This window comes from Primulina eburnea, chromosome 14 (assembly GCF_022965805.1).
Source record: "Primulina eburnea isolate SZY01 chromosome 14, ASM2296580v1, whole genome shotgun sequence".
In the NCBI taxonomy this organism is placed as follows: Eukaryota; Viridiplantae; Streptophyta; class Magnoliopsida; order Lamiales; family Gesneriaceae; genus Primulina; species Primulina eburnea.
The window spans coordinates 30840476-30867754 of record NC_133114.1 but is presented as its reverse complement, the minus strand read 5'-3'; the positions used below and the strand labels follow the sequence as shown (position 1 = coordinate 30867754).

The 27279-nt window shown below is 35.6% G+C and overlaps 5 protein-coding genes across 17 annotated transcripts; 3 read left to right on the top strand and 2 right to left on the bottom strand.

Annotated features, from left to right (window-relative positions):
* Positions 1–286: 286 nt before the first annotated feature.
* Positions 287–5395, bottom strand: LOC140812089 (OVARIAN TUMOR DOMAIN-containing deubiquitinating enzyme 2). 2 transcript variants are annotated; one of them, XM_073170286.1, is made up of 10 exons: positions 5336–5386; positions 5098–5138; positions 4422–4493; positions 3943–3988; positions 3083–3191; positions 1591–1682; positions 1431–1493; positions 990–1108; positions 661–736; positions 287–543 (listed from the first exon to the last, which is right to left on the bottom strand). In XM_073170286.1, exons 3-10 carry the CDS (start codon positions 4484–4486, stop codon positions 487–489), a joined length of 627 nt encoding a protein of 208 aa, XP_073026387.1. In that variant the 5' UTR covers positions 4487–4493; positions 5098–5138; positions 5336–5386; the 3' UTR covers positions 287–486. The 2 variants fall into 2 exon arrangements, with proteins under 2 accessions (XP_073026387.1, XP_073026386.1); XM_073170285.1 differs by lacking the exon at positions 5098–5138 and having other exon boundaries at positions 5336–5395.
* Positions 5396–11013: 5618 nt separating this feature from the next.
* LOC140812333 (uncharacterized) lies at positions 11014–14267 on the top strand. Of its 10 annotated transcripts, XM_073170580.1 has the most exons (4): positions 11014–11198; positions 11539–11628; positions 12567–13655; positions 13740–14267. In XM_073170580.1, exons 3-4 carry the CDS (start codon positions 12627–12629, stop codon positions 13866–13868), a joined length of 1158 nt encoding a protein of 385 aa, XP_073026681.1. In that variant the 5' UTR covers positions 11014–11198; positions 11539–11628; positions 12567–12626; the 3' UTR covers positions 13869–14267. The 10 variants fall into 10 exon arrangements, with proteins under 10 accessions (XP_073026681.1, XP_073026678.1, XP_073026679.1 ...); XM_073170577.1 differs by lacking the exon at positions 11539–11628; XM_073170578.1 differs by lacking the exon at positions 11539–11628 and having other exon boundaries at positions 12503–13655.
* A 489-nt stretch (positions 14268–14756) lies between these two features.
* On the top strand, positions 14757–20185 carry LOC140811909 (DEAD-box ATP-dependent RNA helicase 32-like). Of its 2 annotated transcripts, none has more exons than XM_073170032.1 (8): positions 14757–15217; positions 15601–15876; positions 16612–16935; positions 17345–17536; positions 17656–17811; positions 17987–18507; positions 18958–19127; positions 19573–20185. In XM_073170032.1, the coding sequence occupies exons 1-8, from the start codon at positions 14849–14851 to the stop codon at positions 19920–19922; spliced, it is 2358 nt and encodes a 785-aa protein (XP_073026133.1). In that variant the 5' UTR covers positions 14757–14848; the 3' UTR covers positions 19923–20185. The 2 variants fall into 2 exon arrangements, with proteins under 2 accessions (XP_073026133.1, XP_073026134.1); XM_073170033.1 differs by having other exon boundaries at positions 14759–15217; positions 18083–18507.
* A 591-nt stretch (positions 20186–20776) lies between these two features.
* Positions 20777–22737, top strand: LOC140811675 (protein FATTY ACID EXPORT 5-like). Of its 2 annotated transcripts, none has more exons than XM_073169710.1 (3): positions 20777–21106; positions 22140–22227; positions 22471–22735. In XM_073169710.1, exons 1-3 carry the CDS (start codon positions 20908–20910, stop codon positions 22514–22516), a joined length of 333 nt encoding a protein of 110 aa, XP_073025811.1. In that variant the 5' UTR covers positions 20777–20907; the 3' UTR covers positions 22517–22735. The 2 variants fall into 2 exon arrangements, with proteins under 2 accessions (XP_073025811.1, XP_073025810.1); XM_073169709.1 differs by having other exon boundaries at positions 20780–21106; positions 22506–22737.
* An 83-nt stretch (positions 22738–22820) lies between these two features.
* On the bottom strand, positions 22821–26504 carry LOC140811674 (uncharacterized). The gene is made up of 7 exons (XM_073169708.1): positions 25997–26504; positions 25352–25492; positions 24899–25258; positions 24206–24451; positions 23703–23795; positions 23341–23541; positions 22821–23195 (listed from the first exon to the last, which is right to left on the bottom strand). The coding sequence occupies exons 1-7, from the start codon at positions 26336–26338 to the stop codon at positions 22980–22982; spliced, it is 1599 nt and encodes a 532-aa protein (XP_073025809.1). The 5' UTR covers positions 26339–26504; the 3' UTR covers positions 22821–22979.
* Positions 26505–27279: the final 775 nt, after the last annotated feature.

The following is a 27279-nucleotide window of genomic DNA, read 5'->3' as shown; positions in this document are numbered from 1 at the left end:
CTGTGGACAAACTCCTAAGTAGATGCTAGTTAAACTATCGAATAAAAGAACCAAGCTCAAACTCAACTCAAAATATTTTTGAATAAATTTACCTTCCCCTCGGGTTTTGATAATTTATCGTCCCATTTAGCCACTCGAATTGTAAGAAGGGCAGTACGATACTCTCCAAGATTTTGACCTAAATACCATTAACTTTCACCGTATATTTTTGTTTAGCTTTTCGTAGTGTAGGATATATTAGAAATACAACAAGTCATTTGCGTGATAGATTTACTTTTAGAAGTGATTAAAGTTGCTGTACCAATTCATGTAAATCTATTATTTCGAAGGGGTTTAAAGTTATAACTCCACAATCAAATGACAAGCATGCATGATAGTTTTTACATTCCATAACAGAAGGAAAGGAATGCAGTACAATAACTTCAACACTGATAAATGCAGGTTTTAGGGAAGAGTGATTTCACTCTGTTCTCGAAATAAACCCTGTCATCTGTATTCTTGAAAGTTCACGTGACCGGTCGCCTGAGCGTGCTCCACTGCTTCCTGCAAAATCAGGCAAGTGAAAAATTTCAGCTAACACGAGAAAAGTCTATTAGATTTCTGAGTTTACCGAGGACTGGATTGACGATTGAAAGAATGAAAAAAGATAGGAATGTAAACCTTTTGTCCAATGACCCCAATTTGGCATACTCCACAACGTAGAGTGAAGTTGGAAGTGTCCGTGTAACTCCTTTTCCTAAAATTTGGAGATAGACTGTTACAACGTATTGGATTGACTTGTGTGGACCAATCTTGACTACCGTAAGGAATTTTGTATGGTGACACGGACAAGACAAAAACATCAACTAAAACAACATAAACGAGTTCAATGGACAGGAATTTTTTGGAGTGGTAAAGATTCATTTTTCTGATAGAGCTTCCTTGTTTAGTGAGTGGTGTAACATTTAAACACGAAGAGAAAGAAGTTAGTGATACGTGTAATATTTTACCTTTGCTGGTCTTTAACCAGATTAAGAGCAAGTTGGTCAACCGGCCCCAATTTCCGGTCCTTCAGAACACTGAATATCGTCTGATCAAACTCTTCTGGAGCTCCTTCAAAGGGAGACATCTGTTGAGAGGCAAATATTAATAGGTGCACTACAATATGCATAAGACACAGAATTCCAACAAGTACTGATACCTAGGACATGAGCCTACTACACTGTTATTTCACAATTTGAGAGCCATCGAGAAAATTTTGGCACCTTTATCAAAAAACAAATTTACGAATAGCTTTTTCGACAAAATATCTAGCTTCTCATTTATCCTGGATATTCAGAAATATAAATAGCTCACAAATACGCAAAAATTATGTGCATTTCATGCAAAGTTTATGCCCACGATGAAGTGCTAGTCTACAGAAAAAGTGATGGAAGGAGAAGAAACCATACAGCCAAAGCATCGTAATGAAGCCCGTCATAGATCAGCATAGCTCTTTCGTTATAGCTTTTATCCTGTAGATACATAATTAAAAGATTGAAGAATCAAATAAAAATAAAAATCCAGCACTGGTACTATGATCAACTTAAAAAAAGGCATGAATTCTCTAACCTGTCCATAGATATCACATCTGGTGGTCTGTATATCGTATGCTGCAATCTCACGGCCGCAATAGTCAGCCAATATAGCCAGTTCAATGGCACCTTTAGCGAGAGGGAAAGCTCAGAATTCAGAATACTTAACAAGCCTTGATTTTTTGGGTAAAACTTAAACGAGCCAGATAATACAACAACGTCCCAAACAGTGATTATATCATAAGAGTATCCGAGACACAAGATAAAGAGTCTCATTGTTCACTGGAAATTTATTTTCTTTAGAAACGACACTGCAAAAATATGGAAAGGCAATAATGTTCGATTTACCAATGTCAACTCCTAATACAAAATAACGTTAAAATTTTCAATTGTTCAAGTTAACTACTGTATCAAAAGAAACATGTAAGTGCTGGAATTGCATGTGGTGGTGGCTGCTAAAAAGTAACACAAATTGTTGTGGTATATGCAAATGTCTCCAAATTTAATAACTTCGAAAGACGCCGGGTAAGATGTTTGATGATGCCACCTCAAACTAAAAATATTTTACTGAACGAAATTTTAAGGGAAAAAAAGGTCCCTTCCAAACAGTTATCAATTGGATCGCTGACATATATTTTGCACAAGTACTCCACGCAAAGACACTACAATCCCATGATTGTTAAGAAGGATGACAGGGAGTTCGAATTTAGAAAAGTGAGGCAGACATTGGATATAGTAAGCATATTAAAGGACAGATTAGTGCTGGTAAATGGTAAAGACATGGAGAATAAAATTTAAACATGAAAAACTATTAAGTTAAGAGAACAAAAACACAAAAACATAATTCAAAGCATCCGAGGTATTAGTCTCCGTGCCCAAAAACAAGTTCACAAAGAAAATGAGGAAGAAATGGATGGATAACTTTTTGAAAGACTAATAGCATGATGCCTTTGTGAAAAAATTTGAGCATAAACATAAGCAACTCAAAATCATGATTTGCATCTCCCAGAGCTACGTATACTACCATGATCAGAAATCCAACAAGAATCACAGAAGAGACTAGTGGATGGGATAGATCAAATCATCTCTTTAATTAAATTAAGAATTCAAAATTCGTATTGATAACTTTATATGAATGGAAAATGAAAATCAAACAAATGAAGAAATTTATTTGCAAAAATATATTAAAGAACCTGTTGCTGTTATACAATCAAGGGAGATAAATCCAAGTCAAGTAAAGATCAGATTATAGCAGCATCCTAGAAACTGACTGGCGTCAAATAAAGTCTCTAAACAAAATGTTAACAGCTTTTTGAGGTCGAACAGTAATCCCAATAACACTTAACAAAGAGTTTATATTTTGTTCATCCATGAGGTACTTGTTGCCTAAGGTGCTGAGAGCTGCTTGAAGCTCACCAGGGAATTATGTGACCAATATCAGTTATTTCAGAGATGAGGAATAAAAACGGCTCATAGATTATATGGACAGGAAATAACAAAATCTATAAATCAGAGATGCAGACACCAACCTCCCCACTTCTCTGGGTTAAGAATCCATGTACAATATTCTTCATTAGTCTTTCCAAGGAATGCTTCAGAATATTTGTCTGGATCACTGGCTACAGTTGCAGCTATGACCTTCAACAATCAGATCAACAATTATCAAACAAGAAACAACGAAAATATAAACCAAATATAAACAAAGGCATGCTTAATATAACTTTTAATCTCCTTACAATATTCTATTAAAGTGGCATAAACAGCAAACTAAAAAATAGCAACAGAGTACAGGGCAACATTGTTAATGGATAAGATCTGGCTAACTAGAAGACTATAGTGGCCCCCTGGTCGGAACATTTATTTTACCACTGAATCGAGACTGGTAATGAGGAAATATCATTCAGGGAATCTGTACCTCTATGCTATATTATTAGTTAAGGGTTGTATAGAGTAAACGGTTTGGCCTCTGGATGTGCCACTTTTTTGTCTTTCCTAAAATACCTTTGGGAAAAATACCTTTGTCGTTTTGTTTATTTTTCCCCAATTTCCAAAATGTTGATTTCTTTAATTAATAATACCACACATTAAATTCTGAGTACTCGATTTAATAACATAACATATTAAATTCTAACCTAAAAAAGCTAGTATAGCTAAAACTTCAAATGCATATCATGTGCAACACGCATAAAATATATGGGCTCAATTGCTGGTATTTATTACTACCTCATTCTTGCCAGTGATGCTTAAAACAAAACATGACAAGATATATTACAGCATACTGCTGCTTTTTAGCACCTGAAGGATCATAGCACTGACAGTTTGTATAATTGGCAAGTGACATCTTAGAGGAATTGCCTTTGCAGCTTGATAACAAATATCACTGGATTACCTGTCTCAACTCAGAAGCTTTGTTTTTGTCGTGGTCCATGACATAACTGAATATAAAAATCCATAACTCAATAGATTAACTCACACATATCCATATCGAAGCTTAAGATTTATATATGCTGACGTAACAAATCTGGCACCTTTTACTAACAATTTAAAGTTTAGAAGTATCTTGATTACAGAATCACCAAGCTTGAACATTAATTTTAAATCCGAGCTTTTTTACGTGATTTTTGTCAGGAAAATAGTAGCAAAAGCAGTTGTAAGTTTGAATATAAAATGTGATTGGATTGAAAAGTTATTCTATGAAAAAGATCATCATTCATAAAGGAGAGGCCGAAACTGCTACAAAAGCCATATTTTCTGATTCCTGGTTTCAAAAATTGATTTCCTGTCTAATCAGGACATTTCCTGAAAAACCCTACCTTTAAATACGAGTTCTTTATCAAATTTGTACTCTTGTCAAGATTTGAAGCTTACCCAACTGCGTTGAAGAGGCAACTGTTGTCAGAAGGAATAACTCTCCTAACAACTATACCTTCCATTTCGAACCTGATAATCATAAAAAAATCACGTGTACATTATTCTTAAGATTTCTGCATAGCAAACATATAATTGATGAAGACAACAGTAAAATCAAGAATCCAAAATCATGGCTGCACCTCGACAGGAGCGACTAGTGAAAAAAAAAATTCTAGATGATTTTCTAAAGAATATTTCGCAGCCCTCACTCTATTTATTTCCATTCGCTACCCATTTCAAGTTTGAACAACTTCCCTGATATATTGGGCCGCCCCACGCACCAACCGACATTATAGAGAAATTACAACTAGATACCGAACAAACCACAAGCTTCAGCGACACAACACGATGTATTGATAAGTTAACCAACTCAGGCTCCCAAATTCACAATCCAAAATTACTAGAAAACAAAATACACGAAGAAAATCAAAGAGTATTACAATGACAGCAAAACAAAACCAATCAAGCATCAAACTTTTTTTATTCAGTTTATTGTCATTGTATAAACAACTCATATATTTAAGTACAGACACACACAAACACGCACAAATTTGCAATTACCCTCTACGCTCATAAGAAAAAAAATCAATCAACAATCTTTATTCCATCAAAACATTTCTGTTAAGAGTTTTACCTAAAAATTAGCTGAAATCAAAGAAGAGGCAAGTTCTAGATCTAGATTACGTGCCAAGAATTGTGTTAGCTTTAAGATAAATCAGAAAGACGATAAAGCAAAAGGGAATCTTCGGGAAAAAAAATTTAAAATTTATTGTAGGATGGTCACAATAGTCGTAAGCAAACTTGTACGTATATGATTGGTGATTAATGGAACGGAGAGATTTGTAAAATGTGTGGCGGGATGGATGCAATACCAATAATCTCTGTGCTTACGCAGCTAGCTGCAGGTTCCGTGTGCGGAAGAGAAAGTGAGGTTGAAACTTGCTATCTATACGTAGGGTGTTCATCCGTCGATTCGGTTCGGTTTTCAGTTTTTTATTTCGGTTTTTTCGGTTTTCGATTTTACAAATATATAATCCGATATTCGAACCATTTGTCTTCGGTTCGGTTCAGTTTTCTACCGAAATGGTTCGGTTATTTCGGTCGGTTAGTTCGGTTTTGATACAATTATTTAAATCAACAATATAAATATATTATAAAATATAATATATTATCTTTTTAAATGATTTTTTAGTAAAATATTTAAATATAAAGTACAAATGAATTACATAAACAATAATCAACTAAGTATTATTCAAAATAATTCTTCATTCACTAATATTATCATAATAAATAATATAAAATAAAAATAACATTACTAATTTAATTAAATTTCGGTTTTTTCGGTCGGTTCGGTTTTGACATTTATAATCCGAAACCGAACCAAATTAATTTCGGTTTTAACATTTATATCCGAATTATAAAATTCGGTTTTCGGTTCGGTTTAGTGTTCGGTTTTTTCGGTTTGGATTTTCGATTTTTTCGGTTTTATCCGAAGTTTGAACACCCCTATCTATACGTATTTATTGGGTCGGGTCTTTTTCTGGGCCTCACGTGGACCTAGCCAATACTAGAACATAACAAATTCGGGATTTCATCAAATATCGGCCCATTATGTTGGGCTGTACTTCTTAGACTGGAGCCCAATTAGAAACAGACTTGGGTTGAGGGGTGATTGAAATTCTTGTAGTTGGGTTTGGCACATTCATGCAACTCCATTCAAGTCGGTTCCATTTAAAAACTCGAATTTCTCAAGCTGGTCCGGCACCTGCATTGTTGAGCTCGATTTCATCGTCATACTTCAAAAATTCATCAGACTCTCAAGGTTGTAAATGATTGGCTCAAGTTGGGAGGAAAAAATCGAGTACTAAGCTTATGAGCTAGCTCACAAAACAATCACTATAGATTTTTTTTTTTCCATTTACCTCTCGTATATGTATTCGATTTAATTTAAATATTAATCTTTTTATCAAGTACAAATTTATAACATTAAAAGATGTAAGTGCCAAATTGATTAAATATAGGGGAAAAGAGATGCTAAAACGAGTTAGACATATCTCATCACATAAATAAATGTTGAGCTGATAATTTTTCGACCAGCTAAAATGCAAGTTGTGTTATAAAATTTGACTTAAAATTGACTAGACCTATATCACGCATAAAATAAGTGGATTAAATCGACAGATTCAACTTGTTTTTCCAAATAAAACTTGGGCAAAAATTTGTGTGAGACGGTCTCACGGGTCGTATTTTGTGAGACAGATCTTTTGTTTGGATCATCCATGAAAAATATTACTTTTTATTGTGAATATCGGTAAAGTTGACACATCTTATAGATAAAAATTCGTGAAATCGTTTCATGTTTTATAGTTGTTGTTCATATGATTTGGTCAGTCTCGCCACAATAACATTCAATGCTAGGAATTTTGGCAATTAAAGATGGACCGCAACTATGCTACTCTTTCAAAGCCCGACCACTTCAACCATTCATCATTGCAAGTTACACTCTATCCAGTAGGAAATCAACAAGTATTACAAAAATTCATGACCGACTGTGACGTCACCAACAAAATTAGTTGAACCAATTAGAAACTGTTACGTGGAGAGACATGAGCTGAAGTGGTCAATGCAGTACTTTCAATTACCGCCACGTAGGATAGGCACCGACCCTCTCCCTGCCTTTATATTTAACACCCGCCTCCCTTGTGACTTTGTGATACAAACAACTAGGCAGTATGGGAAATTGCATAAGGAAACAAACCTCCGATCAGCGAAGGGACGATAGCGCTAGAGGCACGGGCCTGGAGAAGAGTACTCTTCTCGGAGAAGCAAAGGGAGCGGATCGGGTGACGGTTAAACTCTCGAAGAATCAACTGCAGCAATTGCTGAAACAAGCTGATGTCGAAGGAATCTCGTCTGAGGAAGTTCTATCCCGATTGATTAATATCGGTGATCTCTCTGAACGGTCATGGATACCTTCCCTGCAGAGTATACCCGAATAAGCTCGCCCGGAAGGTTTTCTTTGGTCGATTCACACTCTCTTGTCTCTGTTCGCTAAAATCACAGGTTTTAAGTTCGTCGACTGAGTCTGATGCGGAGGTGGAATCGTGTATAGTTCATAGAAATGAAGAAAAATCGAAAGAGGAGGGAAGATTGCATTGTAACACAGTTAGTTACACGGGACTAGATATTCAATAGTTGGTTACTAGTGAAGTATAGAAGATAATGTTCTTTCTTTAATTATTTATTAAAATAATCAATCGGTAAAGTCCGGCGTTTTATGAGAAATGGCTGTGTGGATTTATCAATGATCCTCGTGGTTCTTGTTCGAGAGTCCAAACGATATTTTAAAATGAGTGGATTGTATATGTATATAGACACAAATTTGTGTGAGACGGTCTTACGGGTCGTATTTGTGAGACAGATCTTTTTTTGGGGTCACCTATGAAAAAATATTATTTTTTATATTAAGAGTATTACTTTTTATTATGATTCGTGAGACGGTCTCACATGAGATTCACTCATGTATATATATATCTTTTATTTGAATTTTTGTTTTACAAATCTATTTGAACATTATTGCAATCTATATTTAAATTGATGTTATTTAAGATTATTTTTGACAAAATATTTTTTTAAAATAACATCGTTCTAAATTTGGAGTTAAGCATCAGACAATCACATCGAAAAGTGTTTGTTGTCAACCTAGGTCTCTAGGCATCCACTAATCGTTTATGATATCCCAAGGAGTCCCGGATCGTGGGTACCGGATGCTCGGACATGAATTAGGTCCGACAAGCTTTGAGTCGGTTCGATAACAGCCAGTAAATGATTGTCCGAGATATTATCTTTTCGGGATGCCAGAAGCCAGGGGCGGATTTAGTGTAGGGCGAACGGGGGCCACGATCCCCCCAAAAAATTTAAAAAAAATTTTTAGTGTATATTAAATTTTTTTAAACTAAATATATAAATAGATATATATATACATGGCCCCCCCAAAATGAATGATACGTCCATGTATCTCAGTGGCTAAAACCACTTATAATGTTTCATCCACCCGATTTCGAAACCTGGGAGCGCTTATTTTTTCTGGCTTAGCGACGGTTGTGACGAAAACCGTCGCAAAATTTGCGACGGTTTCTTAAAACCGTTGCCATATAGCGACGGTTTTTGAAAAACCGTCGCAAATTTCGCGACAGTTTCTTATAACTGTCGCCATATGGCGACGGTTTTTGAGAAAACCGTCGCAAAATAAACTTAGCGGCCCCCCTATCCCTAAATCCTAGATCCGCCCCTGCCAGAAGCCCCGGCTTCCAAACGAGTTCTCGGGTGATATCTCTCTATTCGAGTTACCTCGTTAATAGCACCTCCCTCGAGTGCACAAGTATGAGATATCTTACCTTGGTGATCATTGCTGTCATAATCACATGGATTTGACAAGGCAAAAGAGACACTTTGATGTGTCAAACAGCAGTGTATGTGCAACCATCTTTTTCTAATTAATAAGTGGGCATAGAAAACAAGGTTATCGTTGACTTTCTTGCTATAAATATCATGTTTGCTTAACATTTAAGGATTCATTCACAAATATCTTTCCCACCTCATTTATTCTCTATAATATAGACCATTTATACAACAATTTTCTTTGCTACATGGTTTTTTCCTCATTGAGTTGCTGACTTAGCATCGGAGTGGTCACGTTGGACATCTCTCTGGCGCTCATTTATGTAGTTATCTTTGTATTTCCATATCAACATTATCTAGACAAAAATTTGTGTGAGACGGTATCACGGGTCGTATTTGTGAGATAGATCTCTTATTTGGGTTATCCATGAAAAATTATTGTTTTTTGTGCTAAGAGTATTACTTTTTATTGTGAATATGGATTGTGTTGACCCGTCTCACATATTAAGATCCGTGAGACGGTCTCACATGATATCTACTCCATTATCTATTCCCGAGAGAAAAACTCTCGGTTTGGACGTATCTGGTTGTTCTCTCATCTCTCATCATTTTTATATTTGATCAAATAAATTATCCGATCCAGTTCACCCGATTTACTCGGATCACATCATTTTAGGTTCCACAATATTTTCAATATTTGTTTCTTTTGGGTTTTTTATATTTAAAAGCTCAATAATAATAAAAAGAAAATTGATGTTTATGATAGTTTGTCCTAACAATGAAAATAGTTTCGAACCAAGATGGGAGGCTCTCGTCTATTGATACTCGATAATGTGGAATTCTCCTAGCCATGCTTGGTTCTCCTGTAGGCCATCTAAGCGTTATCCGATTAACGTGTAGTGAAATTTAGAACGTTTTTAAATATACCAACCGTCTAAATTGTTGTATCATGTATGTAACAAGCAGATGAAGATTAGGTTCTCAAATTTGCTCTCTTCGTTACTTGAAACTAGGGGTGTTCAAACTTCGGATAAAACCGAAAAAACTGAAAATCCAAACCGAAAAAACCGAATATCGAACCAAACTGAAAGCCGAATTTTGTAATTCGGATATAAATGTTAAAACCGAAGTTTATTTGGTTCGATTTTGGATTATATATGTCAAAACCGAAAAAGCCGAAATTTCATTAAATTAATAATTTTTATATTTTTATATATATGATATATTTTGATATGATATTTAGTGAATGAAAAACCATTTTTAACAATTTTTAGTTGATTGTTGTTTGTTTAATTAATTTAGATCCTATATTTAAATATTTTACTAAGAAAACATATAGAAAGTTAACATATTATATTTTACAATATATTTATATTATTAATTTAAATAATTATACCAAAACCGAAATAACCGAACCGTTTGGGTAGAAAACTGAACCGAAAAAAAATGGTTCGGATTCGGATTATATATTTCTAAAATCGAAAACCGAAAAAACCGAAATAAAAAACCGAAAACCGAACCAAACCGATCGATGAACACCCTTACTTGAAACATTTGATTAATATTCCAGCAGATATGGGCCCTAACCGGATTTATGACCCAACCCCTTGCATTTCATGATTTTGTCCACAAATGTAGAATTATCCACATTTATCAAATAAAATACTAAACAGTAAACAATACTGTTTGATTTCTTAAATTAGTTCAAAGTTCAAACATACGGATCGTCCAACTCCATTGTTATTAGCAAAGAAGAGAAATCAAACAGATATTCTTTTAATGAAATCTTTTCAATGATAAGGAATATGAATATATACTTCACGAACAACAATTTTTTTAAAAAAAATTGTATATATACATACACACACACATATATATAAATAAAATTGTGTATATATATATATATATATATATATATATATATATATAACTCAATTAATAATCAGCTCACCAAAATTTTAAAGACAAAAACTTATGTGAGACGGTTTCACGGATATTATTTGTGAGACGTATCTCTTATTTGGGTCACTCATAAAAAGGTATTATTTTTTATTCTAAAAGTACTATTTTTTATTGTGAATATGAGTATTGTTGACCCGTCTCACAGATTATGATCCATGAGACGTCTCACAGAAGACCCACTCAATTTTAAAATCGAGTGTACAGGATTCGGAATTCGAAATTCAAGATGAATTAATAGTATTCACCTTAACCTAAGCCCCGATTCTTGAATTAACTCACTTTCTTTATGATACGAACCGACCCTTGTTCTTTCGGCAGCTATGTATTATCTTTAGTATAAAGTTTAATTCATCCGGGACCCTCTTATCTAAGGTGCCCATTTCTCACGATTTCATCTTTCACCAATGGTTTCCTTGATTCCACTAACGTGTGTGAATCTACGTTGCTTGTGTTGCGTGCATTTATCTTGTTGAGACTGGGAACGCTATTTTCTGGTGCAGTTTCTGTTGATTTTGGTCTAACGACGGTTGAAATTTATTGGGTTCTTTTTGTTGCATGGTGTTCGTGAGCTTTTTGGGTATTATATTTGACGTGATAATTTATGGTTTATTAATCTTCTCAGCAAAGGATTCGAAAATCTGTTGATACTGTAAAATAGGCTGTTTGATTTCTTGCTATACTGCTTGTTTTGTTGAATTTCTATCCGCCAAAGCGGTGTGTGTTGTAGTGATTGTTCGAGGTTTTAGGCTTTTAGCTGCATTTACCGCAATGTAGTGGAGGACTGACGAAAAAGAATCAACAGGTAGCTTGACCTGCTTTTTGAAGCTTGATTGAGGTTGTATGATTCTACATCCGATAATCATAAAGGTAAATTTAAAGAATGACCTTTGTTTGAACGTATTTTCAAATGTAAAAGGAAAGGTCACAGAGAGAAGACTTCATTGTTTAAGAAGTAACCATAGAAACTATGGATTAAAGAAGCTGGGGTTCCGTTTTTTAAGAAAGGTCTCAAAGCATATTTTTATTGATGTTTTTTTCAAAAACTGAGAAGGGCAGGTCGTGCCAGTCTTTATTTGTTCTGTTGATTTTTCCTTTTTTACTCTCTTTTGCACGCCCCTTTATTTTATTATTTCCTTGATCTTGATAAAGACGAGTAAGATTCTAAATAAGGTTAATTATTGATTGCTACTTATTTTTTCCAATCCACTGATCCAGACAGTGAATTAGCTTTAGCTAATATCCGTCCTCAACATGGTATCGTTGTGCTATGTTATAGTCGCCTTGTGCAGACTTGTTTCACTCAAGTATCACTTAATTTATAGGAGTAAATCAGTTATTGCCTGAAATAAAGGATACCTATTGGGATGACATGCATATCAAGATTAGAGCAGGTTGTGGTTTCAAAAGAAAAGACTCAAGTAGGTTATCAGCATCATCACGTATTGGGTGAATGTGGTGAAATATTGTTTGTTAACTTGTGTAACTCAATATCAGTCTATTCTATTTACATCGTTATAAAAAAGTAGCACTAGTATCTTTGAAAATATTATATTCCTTTCATAGGAAACAAATTAGTTGTCATACGTTCGGCAGCTTATTTATTACATGTTTGTGTGTCTATGTCACTATATGTAAAAGTTAAGATGACTTCCGATTTTCTCTATTATCTTTGCCAGATATTTTTCAGAATATTCACCATGGCCCATTGCATCGTCTTAATTTACTATTTTTGACTCTCAGGGATTGCTGAGTACTATATTTTAGCTAAAACTAAGTTACACTTCTGTGTAATTTCTCAAAATGAATCAAGTTAATCAAGGTGAGGGCTCTGTTGTCCCATTTGCCCATCAAGTAAAGAAGCGGCGAGGTCGTCCACGTAAAGATACAAACCTTAAGCATGCTCGAGCTGCTCATGCACCTCCTGGTTTTGAAGTCAAGCAAGAATACCATCCTCAGAGAGCTTATAAAACAAATGCTGATAGTATGGTTGGCCAGGCTGTGACTGGTGTTGTTGAGGCCACATTTGATACTGGTTATTTGCTCGCTCTCAGAATAGGCAACTCAAACACAAATTTCAGGGGTGTGGTTTTTAAGCCAGGGCATTATGCTCCTATCACTGCTGAAACTGTTGTAGCTCCACATCTCCAAATGATCAAAAGAAATGATGTCCGTCTCCCACATGATCACCAAAGTTGGTCACGGATCCAGAAACTTTCCATCCAAACAACTGGTCTGGTGCCTTCAAAATTAAAGTATCCCTCACCAGTAACAGCTCCTCTTATCCCCCCTGTGGGTGCAAGAGGCACCGTGGTTCCTGTTGTCCTTCAACCTGTTAACCGTTCAAATGGGTTTTCAGGTTCCAATCAAATGCCATCAGTTACATCCCGGGTTCCTCACGTGATGGCTTTTGGAAACAAAGATGATCATGTGGTTGAATCGTCAGCTATGTTGCCTCAAGATCAATCTATTCTAGCTAGTCAGATTTTTGTGACCACACAATCCAATTCGAGCCTCCAAGTTCCCAAAGGAAGCGAGAAGAATGACAATGTTTCTTCACTTAATGAAGGCATCCCTGTGGCTGGACATGGTGAGGAAGGCAAGCCGATGAAATCAACGGATGTTATTTCACCAGACTTATCACAATCAACAGATAGTCAGGTCGAGAGTGACTCAGAAGCTTGGGTATCTTCACCAGAAAATTCAGGCATGGTATCAAACCAGGAGACTGGAAATTCGAATGAGCCCTTCCTGACCGAGTCCCTGCAAACAACTTTTGTCGCAAAACCTCTGTTCACCTATGGATCTGGAAGAATGACCGAGCTTTTAAAGGTGGGATGTTGCATAAACCTTGCAAATATTTGTGCTTAATTAGTAATTTGCCTTGATGATCTTAAATTGGATGCCAATCTGTAGGCTGTGCATGAAAATATAAAAGATAGCCCGATGCAAATTGCTGAACAACTGAGTTTTGCATCCCAAGTTGAATTTCATGCAACTAGAAGTGCGGAAACTGATCCTAAAAATGAAGCAAGCAGCCCATGATGGAAATACTCGGCACATGCCTTTTGTTATTGATTCATCAACTTCTACATATTTCCACCTCAAGAAGCTGAAGGATTTCATCGTGACTCGAGGATCTACCAGAAGGATAGCTGATTTTCGAGGGCAGAAAGGATTTGATAATGATGAAGTAATGATGCCTTTATATCTACATTGAATCAAAATCGTCCTCTATGACATAAGTTTGATGCTGATCCTTTTTACGGATGCTCTCGTGACCTTTGTTGATCATTCATCAGTTAATTTGCTCCCTTGTGTTCTTTGGTGTACTTTAGTTTTGCTGTTTTTTATTGTGATGAATATTTCTACTTCATGACTTTAAAGGAAACATTATTGAAAGATTGCCGTCCATAGATAACCCAAACGATGTCTTAAATTTCACATGAGATATTTCTAAATTTTCTTCTTTTTTTTGGTCAATTCAATATTATTTATAATTTATTTAAAATTAACATATTTATAAAGAGAAATATGTACGAAGCAGTTGAATTTAAAACTTCAAATTGAAAGACAAATCCAAAGCCTATCCCCAATTGATTGTGTATTTACTGTATGAGTGAATCTAATGATACTGTTTGTGAGACGAGTCAACCCTATCCACATTCACAATAAAAAGTAATACTCTTAACATAAAAAATAATATTTTTTCATGGATGACCTAAATAAGATATTCGTCTCACAAATACGATCTCTGAGATCGTCTCGCACAAGTTTTTGTCTTGCTGTATTGGATGGATGTGTTTTTTCCTTCATAATCATGAGCCGTGGGTATTTTGTAAATTCAAATATCCATAAAAAACAATTTTGTTCGATTTTAAAATTAATTAGTTGTACATATCCTGGTGGTATGAATTTGTAGCCGTATTATTATTATTTTTATTATACGTACAATTTTGATAAACCTCACTGCAAAACCCTAATGCTCGCATTGCCTCCAGAAAGGCAAACCAATTGTCGAAATAATGAGAGGACCCAAAACCAAGAAGTTCAAATTGCAGAATCGGTTATCCGAGGTTAATGAAATCGAGCTACTCAATTCATGGATCGATTCGGGGAAGCCTGAATCCGGTACCAATCCGCTCTCCCAGTCTCATCCACCGGAAAAAGGTCAAATTGGGAGGCTCCCTGACAGTTCCTTTTCTCCATATTCCGGGGCTGAGAAATTCACTCAACTGCCTCTCTCGAAGAAAACCAAAGATGGATTGACGCAAGCCACGTATTCGAAAATGACTGACATTCAGAGGGCTTCACTCCCACACTCGCTATGCGGCCGTGACATCCTTGGAGCTGCTAAAACGGGGTCTGGAAAGACTTTGGCTTTTGTTATCCCGGTGAGGTTCAGATAATATTGCTGATTATTTTGTTTGTTTTCGATGGTTTTGTCCCAAATGATGGTTGTGATGCTTTTCTTCGGAATTGAGTTTTTTGGGTTTGTAGCTGGGGGTCAATGATCTTTGATTGCTCTGTACTTTTTCCGTGTCGTTTACTAAAACTTGTCAGCTCTATACAGGGATCAGGAAATGGAATTCGTGAAAAAAATTAGTAATATATTGGACGATACTCTGTGCAGGTTGCATTCTGTGATCTATAATTTTAGCCTATTTTTAAGGATTGTTTAATTGAAATGTTTCGGGAACTTTTCTCATTTGTCTCATTAAAGCCTCCTGTGTTACGTGAAGTAGATTCTTGATCACAATGTGTTCTTGTTATGCAGGTTTTAGAGAAGTTATACAGAGCTAGATGGGGTCCAGAGGATGGGGTTGGATGCATTATCATGTCTCCCACTAGAGAATTAGCCGGTCAGCTTTTTGAAGTATTAAAATCTGTGGGGAGGCACCACGGCTTCAGTGCTGGACTTCTAATTGGTGGTCGCAAGGATGTTGCTACTGAGAAAGAGCGTGTAAATGAGCTGAACATTTTGGTCTGTACTCCTGGTCGACTACTTCAGCACATGGATGAAACCCCAAATTTTGACTGTTCACAACTTCAGGTCTCATTTTGACAATTTTGCTTCATCATTTGTGTACTTTTTTTTATATAAGAAACGATCATCATTGTGTACTTTAATCCTTCTTGGCTAATAATTGCTACATATTTTATGCATAGAATAGTGATTTGTTAATAGTATAATCATGTTTTGGCCTCCTGGATTGTGTTTCTCTGTGGTAAGTGTTTATGAAGTAGAATGAGACGAATTATTTCTTACATATGATTAATTGTCATGTAGTAACTTGATCATGCTCCTATTGCCATCCTCAATTTTTTCTTGCAGTTGCCCTTACCCGCTCTTGTGTGCCATTAATAGGTTTCTTCTTTACTATTTTATTTATTTATTTGATTGCTCATATGTTGCTTGTGCATTTGCTTTCAGCCTGAGCATTGTAGGTCCAGCTTCTTAGCATGGAGAATTACTGTCATACTTTTATATAATTTATCATGCTTATGATTTGTGTAACCACTTGACTTCTATTTGTCGGGAACAATGTCATTTACACTTTAGTGAGGTATGTTGACAATAAAGTGGCCACTAAAACTAATGCAGTATCTTTTAGTGGAACATCCAACATCCCCTCACACTAGGTTCCTAGATGTGCTATATCTCCAGATTCTGCTGGCTTATTGCCTTATTCACTCTGTGTTTTACTTTTCTTGTCTGTGTAACTGCTCTTAGATGAGATAAGAAGACAGTAATTGAATTGAGTTTAGATTTCTGGCTTGGAAACAGGTGTTAGTTCTTGATGAAGCAGATCGTATTCTTGATGTTGGTTTTAAGAAAGAAATAAATGCTATAATATCTCAACTACCAAAAAAGAGACAAACATTATTATTCTCTGCAACACAGACAAAGTCTGTTCAAGATCTTGCAAGACTCAGTCTGAAAGATCCAGAGTACCTTAGCGTGCATGAGGAGTCTGAAACTGCTACACCTAATCGATTACAGCAGACAGCTATGGTTGTTCCTCTTGACCAAAAGCTTGACATGTTATGGAGTTTTCTAAAGGCACATCTCAGTTCAAGGATACTGGTCTTTCTTTCAAGCTGTAAGCAGGTGATGTTGCGTTGACTGATAAGAGCTAGCATGGATCAAGATGTCTCATCTACTAAATTGTCCCACTGTATCTTCACAATTGTTTTTATGATTTTCCTGTAAATCAAAGGTTTCTTTATGCAATTCCACATTACAGTTTCTTATTAGGTCTTATATGACTGACACAAGGAATGTTTGAATGTATCTCTACATTGTTTTTGTGTTTATCGTTGCTCAAATTCCTCTTTGCTGTTTATGTACTTTGGGTTCCTGAATCATGTAATTTAGTATCAACAATGTGAGCACAGCCGAACAGACCCACTTTGTGTGATAAGTGCATACTTTCCATTTTTCTTTGTTTTTCCTTTTTTTAAAATGAAATTATTGTTCTTGATAACTTTACTTATCTGGATATTGGTGCATGCCACAGGTAAAGTTTGTTTTTGAAACATTTAAGAAACTTCGTCCTGGAATCCCACTGACATGTCTCCATGGAAGGATGAAGCAGGAAAGACGAATGGGAATATATGCACAATTCTGTGAGAAGAATTCTGTACTTTTTTCTACTGATGTGGCTTCTAGAGGACTTGATTTTAATAAAGCTGTCGATTGGGTTGTCCAGGTTGGTTTCTGTTTCTATCCTAATTTAGTTTCCAACTTTGATTGTGACATAAAATGAAGCTTCACATAATATGCTACATAAACTTTGAACTGTTGATTTGATTGCCTTTGTGCTTCTAGGTAGATTGCCCTGAAGATGTTGCTTCTTACATACACAGAGTAGGGCGCACTGCCCGTTACCTTTCTAGTGGGAGATCAATTTTATTCCTTACACCCTCGGAGACAAATATGCTTCAAAAATTACAAGAGAAAAAGATTCCTATTCGATTTATTAAGGTCTGCTATTCTTTTCTATTTAGTTTTGTTAGTATTTCGTTATTTCTTATTTATCGATGACACATGTAATTGGTTTTTTTTTTTAATCACTGTCAGGTAATGTTGAGCATTTTTAATCATTGGACGAATTGCATGTTAATACTAATAATTAATAATTGATAATGATCCCTTGCAGGCAAATACCAAAAGGTTGCAACCTGTAATATTGAGCATTTTGAATCATTGGATGAATTGCGTGTTAATATTAATGAATAATAACGATCCCTTGCAGGCAAATACCAAAAGGTTGCAACCTGTTTCAGGATTGTTAAAAGCATTATTAGTCAAATACCCTGATCTGCAATATCTGGCTCAGAGAGCCTTTATAACGTATTTGAGGTCCATCCATAAGCAGCATGATAAGGAGATTTTTGATGTTGCTAAACTTCCAATAGATGAATTCTCAGCATCATTAGGTCTCCCCATGACCCCAAAGGTCCGTTTTCTGAAAACAAAAGTTAAGGACAACAAAGTGTACAAAGAATCGACCCTTGCTTCAGAAAGCAATGGTGCTGAGAATCAATTCAAACTGTTAAAAGAAACTTCAGGCACTGGTGTATCTGATGAAGCAGAATTTCTTACGGAGAATGGCCTTAGTTTGAAGATGGCCACTCGGCATTTTGGGGAAGATAATACTCCTGATATTAGAGACGATGTGTACATTTCCACTCTTCTCTTTTTGATATTTATATTTCTGAACATTACGCCTCTTTTTCCAAACTTGTATGATGGAAAAGACATGATTAAGGGTATCCCAGAACGGTTTTTTGTAGTGATAGGTAGTTGGGGGTCTTCATTACCACTGTCGGTTATTTCACCACCTCCAAATAATACATTTTGTTTGCTGACGATTTTTGGGTGTTACATAGGTCTTTTTCTACATTTTCTTATTTGGGAAAAGGATGTAGTTGGGGGTCTTCATTATCACTGTCGGTTATTTCACCACCTCCAAAATGATTGCTCAATTACTGTGTCCTTGCCGATATGCAATATTTGTTCTTGCCCATTGTATGCAGTGACTCTGAGATGATCGCCATTTTCGGACGATCTCGTTATCTTCTTCTTTCTTTGTTTGTTTTTTTTAATCTAAGCTGTTTGTTTTTGTAGGCCTGTAACTAGAATTTTAAAGAACAAAAAGCTAAAGATCAATGTGGATAGACCGGCAGGCAGACGGGTTGTATTTGATGATGATAATGATAGTGACACTTCAACTTCTCCTACAAAACTAGCCAATACCCAGACTCGGTCTGATTCCAATAAGCTGGACAAGGACATGGGTAAACTTTAATGCTTTGGATTTGCCCTAAAATTCTATCATCAAAAGCTTGCAGTTGTAGTTATTTCCGTTACAATTGTTGAAACTTATAAGTAGAAATTAAGCTCGTGCACTTGAGACCTTCTCCAGCCTAGTTTTCCTATTTCGAATTGTCCTCGTAACTATAGGACTTACATTAGTTCCAAACTAGTCGGTCTTGGCAATTGTATATCCTTCTCCATTGTGCTTGAAGTTAAACACTGGTCATCTTCAAATGACAAAAGCTTCAGTGATGCGCCTTAAGTGGTTGGCCTAGTTAAGAAATTGATAAAATATTGAAACGGTAGCTTTTATCAATACCCTTGTGCAAACCATCTTCTTATTGTTAGTGTGTCATTCAATCTGAACTGCCACTGAATCAGAAGAAATGATTGATGAGTTACCGTTTTGCTCATCATATCTTTCAGTGAATCAAAGATACACCAAGCAGAGGGAGATGATGAATGAGGTGGACAAGGAAGACAAAGCTTTGTACCACCAACGGTTAAAAGAAAAGCGCATCAAACAAAAGATGAAGTTGAAGAGGCGAAGAGATGAGAATGGTGAGGGTGATTATGAGAATGAGGATGATCTCTCTGGTTCAGACAAAGACGCAGCCACTGTAAGAGTCAATAAAAAGTCGAAGATCTATTTCCATGATAGCGACGATGGTGAGATTTGGAAAGGCAAATCAAATACTAGCACAAGTACCGACTCCATTACTCTTGCAGAGCAAGAGGAATTGGCTCTCAAGTTGTTGAGTTCAATGCATTCCTAAACCCTTGTCTTATATCAGATTATGGCCTCGTTCGTTGCTGCATTTTATTTATCCAGCTGGAAAAAATGGCATAATTGGCTCATAAGAATCCAGTGTAGAGCCAATTATATTTATAGATGCAGATCTTCTTGTCTCTTTAATCTCAACAACCAAAAAAAGGTAATTATATTATTCTTTGTCGAGGGCAAATCTTGGAGCAGAAATTTTAAATCGATGGCCGTGATGGAAGTATAAATCTCAAGTTGACCAATTGATTTGTTCGAGATTTAGTCGCAGCACAAAGATTTCTTTGATGCTTGCAAGTTCATACATGCATTTTTTTCCCAATTTCAAGTATCGTATGCGACTTGCTTCTTCGATACGAAAAATGGCGGTGCTGGATAAAAATTAAAAAGTGAATTGCTGTTATTTTTTGAGCATTTCTTTTCTCCAAACTAGATTTGAGGCCGCCCCTTCATTGAAAAACAAACATTTGATACGCCAAAATTTTAAATTAACATAAATAATTGTAGAAGTATTTTTTGACTTATAAACAAAAATTTGAACCAAAATTGTTGTAATAGCCATACGAAATGATTTAAATAAATCTCTCTGCAAATAAATAATTTGTACACATATATGATTACAGATAAAATAATTATCTATGATAACTATTTACATTAATTTTTTTAGTATCCAAATTAGTTAAAAATTACCTTTAAACTCAGGTATTGTTTAGTACAAAAGACAAGACTGAGTCATAATTGTTTTATATAATATTTGACTCGAATATTATAATAATTTAAATTAAAAATAATATTTCTTATTTTTTATTATTCCGTTAAACTATGTGAGTAGTGTGTGGTGCTCACGTTTACATTTGTTATTTACAAAATAACCCGCCGGAAGTTTGACTAGCCACCCCAAAATTCATCACGATTATTACACCAGTCTTCTTTTTCGTTTCATATTAACTGCGGTATTCTTCAAAGATCCAGATTCGGAAATGCATGACTTTTGTTTCACGATCCCATATGGGCTGCTCCTGGTGTGTGGTGGCGTTATAGGATATGGAAAAAAGGGCAGTGTAGCTTCGCTGGCTGGGGGCTGCGGGACTGGGATGTTTCTTGTTCTCGCTGGTTACCTCAGTCTCCAAGCATTCCATAAGCGCAAAAATTCTTACATTGCCTTGATTCTTGAAACGGGTATGCTTCGATTTCTTCTACCGATTTACTGTTCATTTGATAGTCATTGTACACACATATGGAAATTAATGTTATTTTACAACCGTGTTTAGATTTATGGTAGCTTGTATCCTCTGCAAATTACAATGAACGAAGTATCTTTCTTTATGTTGTGAATGGACCTTCGTTTAGAAACAATTACTAGATAGTAGAGATTAAACTACTCAAATATCTTTAATTGCCCAATTACATTGACAATATTTTATGTTCGGGAACCTTTTTGCCTTGGTAGTAATTTTGCCACTGCGTTGCAATTAGTTTCAATCGGATTTCTGGGATTCGGGCTCATTGTTCTGTTGTGATGTTGCTTGGTGACTGAATTTCTTACTTCCATTTAGCCTTGTGCCCTTACCAGTGGGGAAAAACTAGTGGGGTGAGGAGTTGTGTGTCTTTGAACTCACTGTGATGCGTGCGACGTTTGAGGAACTACCGGCAGCTAGCACCTAGCAATTAGCTTGTGGATAACCGTCTAGAAAATAAATATTTGATGCAATGATTGAACTAATCAAAAAATGGTTTTGCAAATTAGGAGTTGTTACTTCAAATCCACTAGTGTTGTAGAAAAGAACGGATTTATCATCCGATTTCTTGTTGAGATTCAAATGGTACTTTGATCAAGATGTTCTGTTTTGGCAATATAGCAAGCACCAATAGATATCGAGGCCCCGTATCTTTCATTTCTGAAAAAATTCAACCATTGATTTCGCATCAATGTTCTTGCAAAGAGTCGGAACTTATTTAGATATATGAAACCTTTTCCAATGCTAAACTTCACCATGTAATCGAACTATGCGCTCAAAACATCTCTCTTCCATCAAACGTGCATTCACTGTTCAATTAGAATTCCCTGTAATTTCTTTTGATTGGTTATGCCACCATTCTACTGTTCTATTATTCTTGTTGGCACCGCCTTTTCTGCGAACATCATGTGTTGCCACGCTTCCGATTGCGAGTTATGTTATAAATTTATTTGATTCGAGATCGCCTTGAACAGCTATTGCTGCTGTACTAACATGGGTCATGGGACAGCGATACATGCAAACTTCCAAGATAATGCCTGCTGGTATTGTTGCTGGTCTCAGGTAACTCTGAAGATTTAAAGTGTACCCATGCATCTGGTTTCCTTAAACAAAGACAGACTTGATTCTTGTTATTTCTTGGCGCCTGTCGCATAAACTTGCTTTAACTTTCAAATGTTTCACTAGAGTTAATGTTTCTCAAATTAATCGTCGTCTACTTATTCAATCATTAAGGGGAATGGCCAACTTTTCTGGTTTCCTTTTCCTTTGGAATTGTATAGCTTCTTGCTTTAAAACTTCTTTCAGGGTACATAAACTTGTCGATCATGTCTTGTTCGCAGCTTCGTCATGACTGGATTTTATCTTTACAAGATTGCAACTGGTGGGAACCGTATCCCACCTAAGGAGTAGTAATGGCATCGAGAATTTATTACCTTAATAGTTTCAACAAGACATTTACAGATAGAAAACATGCTACTTTTGAGTTGTAAACAAAATTGTCCTTTTAAAGTAACTCATCTCCAACTGTATTGAATGCGGAATTATATTTTACTCGAGTAAAGATGATACTTTTGAGTTGTAAACAAAATTGTCCTTTTAAAGTAACTCATCTCCAACTGTATTGAATGCGGAATTATATTTTACTCGAGTAAAGATGATTGAATCTGCATTTAATATTTTTCAATATTACACGTTATTTATCCAAATATACAAGATGCATACAATGATACACATAATAAAAAGGTTTACAACCTAAAACCAGTATATCAGTGCTATAGACGATATAACGTGAGATGAAAAGGTAACAATGCCTATCAGCATCCATCTGGTCTGTAATAATCTTTAGGCATCGAAGGGCACTTTTCATTCATGTGAGGGTAAGGTTCCACGGTGTTGTATCCCGGTAATTCCATTCGATATTTTCCTCGAATTTGACAGTAGGGGAGTTTTACCGTGTCCCCATCGTTACACCATTTAGGTAAACGGCTCGAATTATTTTCAAAAAACTTGAGAGAGTAAGCATCTTTTATCTGCAGTGACAGAAAGTGATCAATTGCATTTTTTGCTGAACTTATCATACATAAAGATTGGAGAATTATCGATTATTTTATATGAAGAAATTAACAGAAAACAACAATAAACTAGAACGCAAAATACTTTAGAATCTTTACTTACAGTGAACTCAGTGACTTGAATAGAGCTTGAAAGGTTCCCAAAGAGCCCCGCCGCCTTGTATAATTCGAAGACAAAAGCGACACATGATGTTGACTTACCATCTGCATAAACCCAATCATCTTGTTCCGGAACGGCCAACAATTCACCAAAAGATGATCCACGCTTCTCAACTTCGACAAGAATATCAGAAAGAGAAGAGTTCTGCAAGGACGAATGTATACTATCTTTAGTATCTAATTGAATCTTATCCGGTAGCAATGCAATTATTTCCAAGAATTTCCTTCAATCCGCCAAGATCAAGTTATATAGGTCCTTCAAAATGCATTACATATTAGATAATAAAATGTGTATGATAATGAAACCTCAGTTCCAAGACGTTTGTTCAATGCTTCAATCCACAAGTTAGCAGCATATGAAGGTTGCATCTGAGTCCAAACAGTCATACAAGAAGCCACCTGTGGATAATAAACAGTTAAAGAAGTAAGGAAAAGAAGAAGCAAAAATATAAGTTCACATTTCTAAATTCTAGGGGCCTTTAAAAATAAAATAAAGAAGCAAAACATCTCAGCAATCCAAAGGGTGATGCAGTATCTGCAGATCCAAAGGGTGATGCAGTATCTGCAGGTATAGATAGAATCACTGATCGTAAGACATATTCAGTACAATGGTATGATCTTATCATGATGGCTGTCTTCCTTTTTTTCTTTCCTTTTTTTAAATTTCATCCTATCATTTTTTTAAAAATTGTTCACCTGTTATGATCTTAAACCTCTCTCAATCAGGATTAATTTTGTATTAAAACATATTGGGACCTGACAATTTGGAGAGATGGAAGAAAAACTCTCAAAGGACGAAAAAACAGTACCAGGTGAGCATCCAAAGGTTCTGGGTAATTCCCACTAACTGTGTCTATCCAACTAAAAATCAAATTGTGATAACCATAAGGCCTTCCTGACATGCTTCGTGCGTATTCCCAGGCAGCACTTTCATTTAACTTTTCCCGGAGTTCTGGAAGCAAAGGAAGCAATGCTATATGTGGATTGGCATCGTCTTTTGTGAGTTCAAATTCCCACCATTCATCCCATGGTAAGATAGCGATAACATCTTCTCCCTGAAAAATGAAAATTAAAAACAATATTTATGATTATCTGAAAATACAAAAAAGAAATTACGTGTCACCAAGTCTACACCAATAGCCGTTTCAACTAGCAATAACTTATGTTCGAGAACCAATAGATACATATGTTCCATGCAGGTTATGTCTATTAAATTAGCCCGGCAGGAGGATTTAATGAGTAGTCATCAAATTAATTTTAGAGGCGTGCAACAATGACATAACAAGGAGACAATAGGCTATATCTCTCTCTTATTAGGTACTTGGTTTATGGATAGCAAGACATGATAATTCCTAATGACTCGCTGCAGCTCAGATAGAGAAATATATCTGAAAATTACGCAAGTCTGAAGAACTAAGCGAAATCATGCAAAACCAACAAAGTACCCTGGATTTCACAAGAATCTTAACACTAGAAAATTCAAGTACCAGTTAAGTCATCACCTTCTCATTCTCGTTTCCTGATTCTGCAACCCATAGCTTTCCATCAGAGTCCCTTAGGCAGACTGCAGAATGACCAGCGTAAGATCCAGTTACCCACTTTTCTAATGTCTCAAAACCACCCCACCGACCTCGGATTTTCGATAATACAAGAAAATCTCCAGATTGGATATCCTCAACAGTAATGTTAGTGACCCATGGTTCGGGACGTACATCAAAAGTAGCATCCATGTGCTTTTTAAGAAATGCAATATTAGAGCTCTCTCCCCATCCGGTGAACAAAGGGAACACTTCCCATAGAGCGCGAAGGGTTCCTAACATCCCTGCTTGCATGAGAAAGATCGATACCCCTCTATTTTTTACCTGATTTTTAAGGAGATTCATCCTTATTTAGTATGAAAAAACTTGCTTTAAAACAAAGAAGTATGATTCTGATTAAAATAAAATTGAACTCACATATTCAAACTCAGCTTCTGACACCCACTCTTTGAATTCGAGGGTGTGTTCTCGAGATAAAATGTAATAATCCCATGTAACTTGATAAGGAGTTGCAAAGACATAAAGATCCATGCATGTCCAACTATGAGCATGGCTTACCTGAAACAAGAAATAATTTTTTTAATCTGTAATCAAGAAAAAATATTTAAAAGGCATTAAGTTGCAATTGCAAGTTCCAACAGGCTTTGTATTTTAATTTTGTACGTCACCCTAGTTAACATGAAAGCAATCTGTAGGAGGAATAACCGAATGCCACTTTTCCAGATTTCAGCAAAAATAGTTTCAAAAGAAACATAATTTACAAAGGCCCGACTTAGACAATGAAATTTTCCTCAATAATGAAATAAAAAATCAAACAAAATAAATAATCAAACAAAAAGAACTTAAGAAAATCAGCCTCCAATATGAAAGTCCATCGAGAAACTCTCTAAGACCTCTCAAAACAAGAATCTACAATAACGATAATTCAAAGCTATCACATAAAAAACCCGAAACATATATAAAATAAGAAACCCCAAAAGCCCAAACCTACAAAAATCCCCTCCAATAATCCCAACTACCTCGAAATCAATCGATAGAAACAAGAAAGCTGCATCCAATCACCTTAATATGAAGAGTACCGCCCCCAAATTTACTCTCACTTTTGTTGTTAAACTCCAACCAAGCAGTGTTATTGTAAAAGCAAGCACCTTTCCACTGTAATTGGGGAGTGTTACCAGCAGTGGCAGCTCCGATGAAAGACGGCATAAGGTCCGCCGCGTTATTGAGAGACTTCATAATAGGCCAAGAAACTTGTCTGGGAAGCAGCGGCAACAAATCTTTAGGACGAAAGATTGCTTTATAGGCTTGTGCTTCCCGAGTGTACACACCAGAAATGAAGAAAATAGAAAACAATATCATGAACGCACGATGGGTTCTGAAGCTCATCTGGAATAGAAGTATCATAGCGGAAGAAACAGAGAGATAATTGAAGGAATTCAAAGATTGAGAGGGTTGCGAGCAAAGGAGTCTTTTAGTGGCCAGGGTTAACCGCTTGTCTTTTCAAAGTTTTTGCTACTACGATGATTTTAGCAGAGCTCCGAGGAGATGCTGTGAAATGACCGATGTGATTTTTATTTATTTGTTTAATTTAATTTAATTTGTTGTCATTAGAAGTTGCGTGTCTATTTTATGATAAATTTTGTACTTTGTGCTTGTAATAATAATAATAATAATAAAGTTACTTTGTGATTTATAATATTTAATTTAATATCATATATGATATATATATATATATATATATATATATATATAAATATTAATATTAAATTCTTGACCAAATTGTACGTAACAAGAAATTGTATTCTGTTCTAATCCTACGTACGAAGTAGTTTTTTTCTTTATATTTTTATTTTAAAATATGCTATAAAATTTGTTTATTTTTTGAATAAATTTTCCGTAATATATAAAATCCAAAACTCTCGATATAATCAATTTAATTCATGTTTGTCGTTGGTGACATACAAAACTCTTCTTGACCGGAATGAATAGGATTTCCATTTCTGCACTTTCCATTGTAATTTGTACAAACATATATTTGGCGTTCTTAATAATTTATGTGTATATTAATTCGTATTATATTTAATATATATATATATTTATATTTATATCATATTAATATTAATCATTATATTTATAAATATAATATTAAAATCTACGAGGCCTCGGCGTTCATGGGTAGCAGGTTCTCTGGCGAAATCTATATTCGCTTTTCTGAGGGCTCCCACGTTTGGCTAGGTCCTATCTTAGCCGGCTTGATTGGCTACGTGCTTGATGATCTCGCCTCCGGCGTCTACGACTGGGGCATTGACAACTACCGGTCTTTGGCGCATAAATTGAAGGATTTC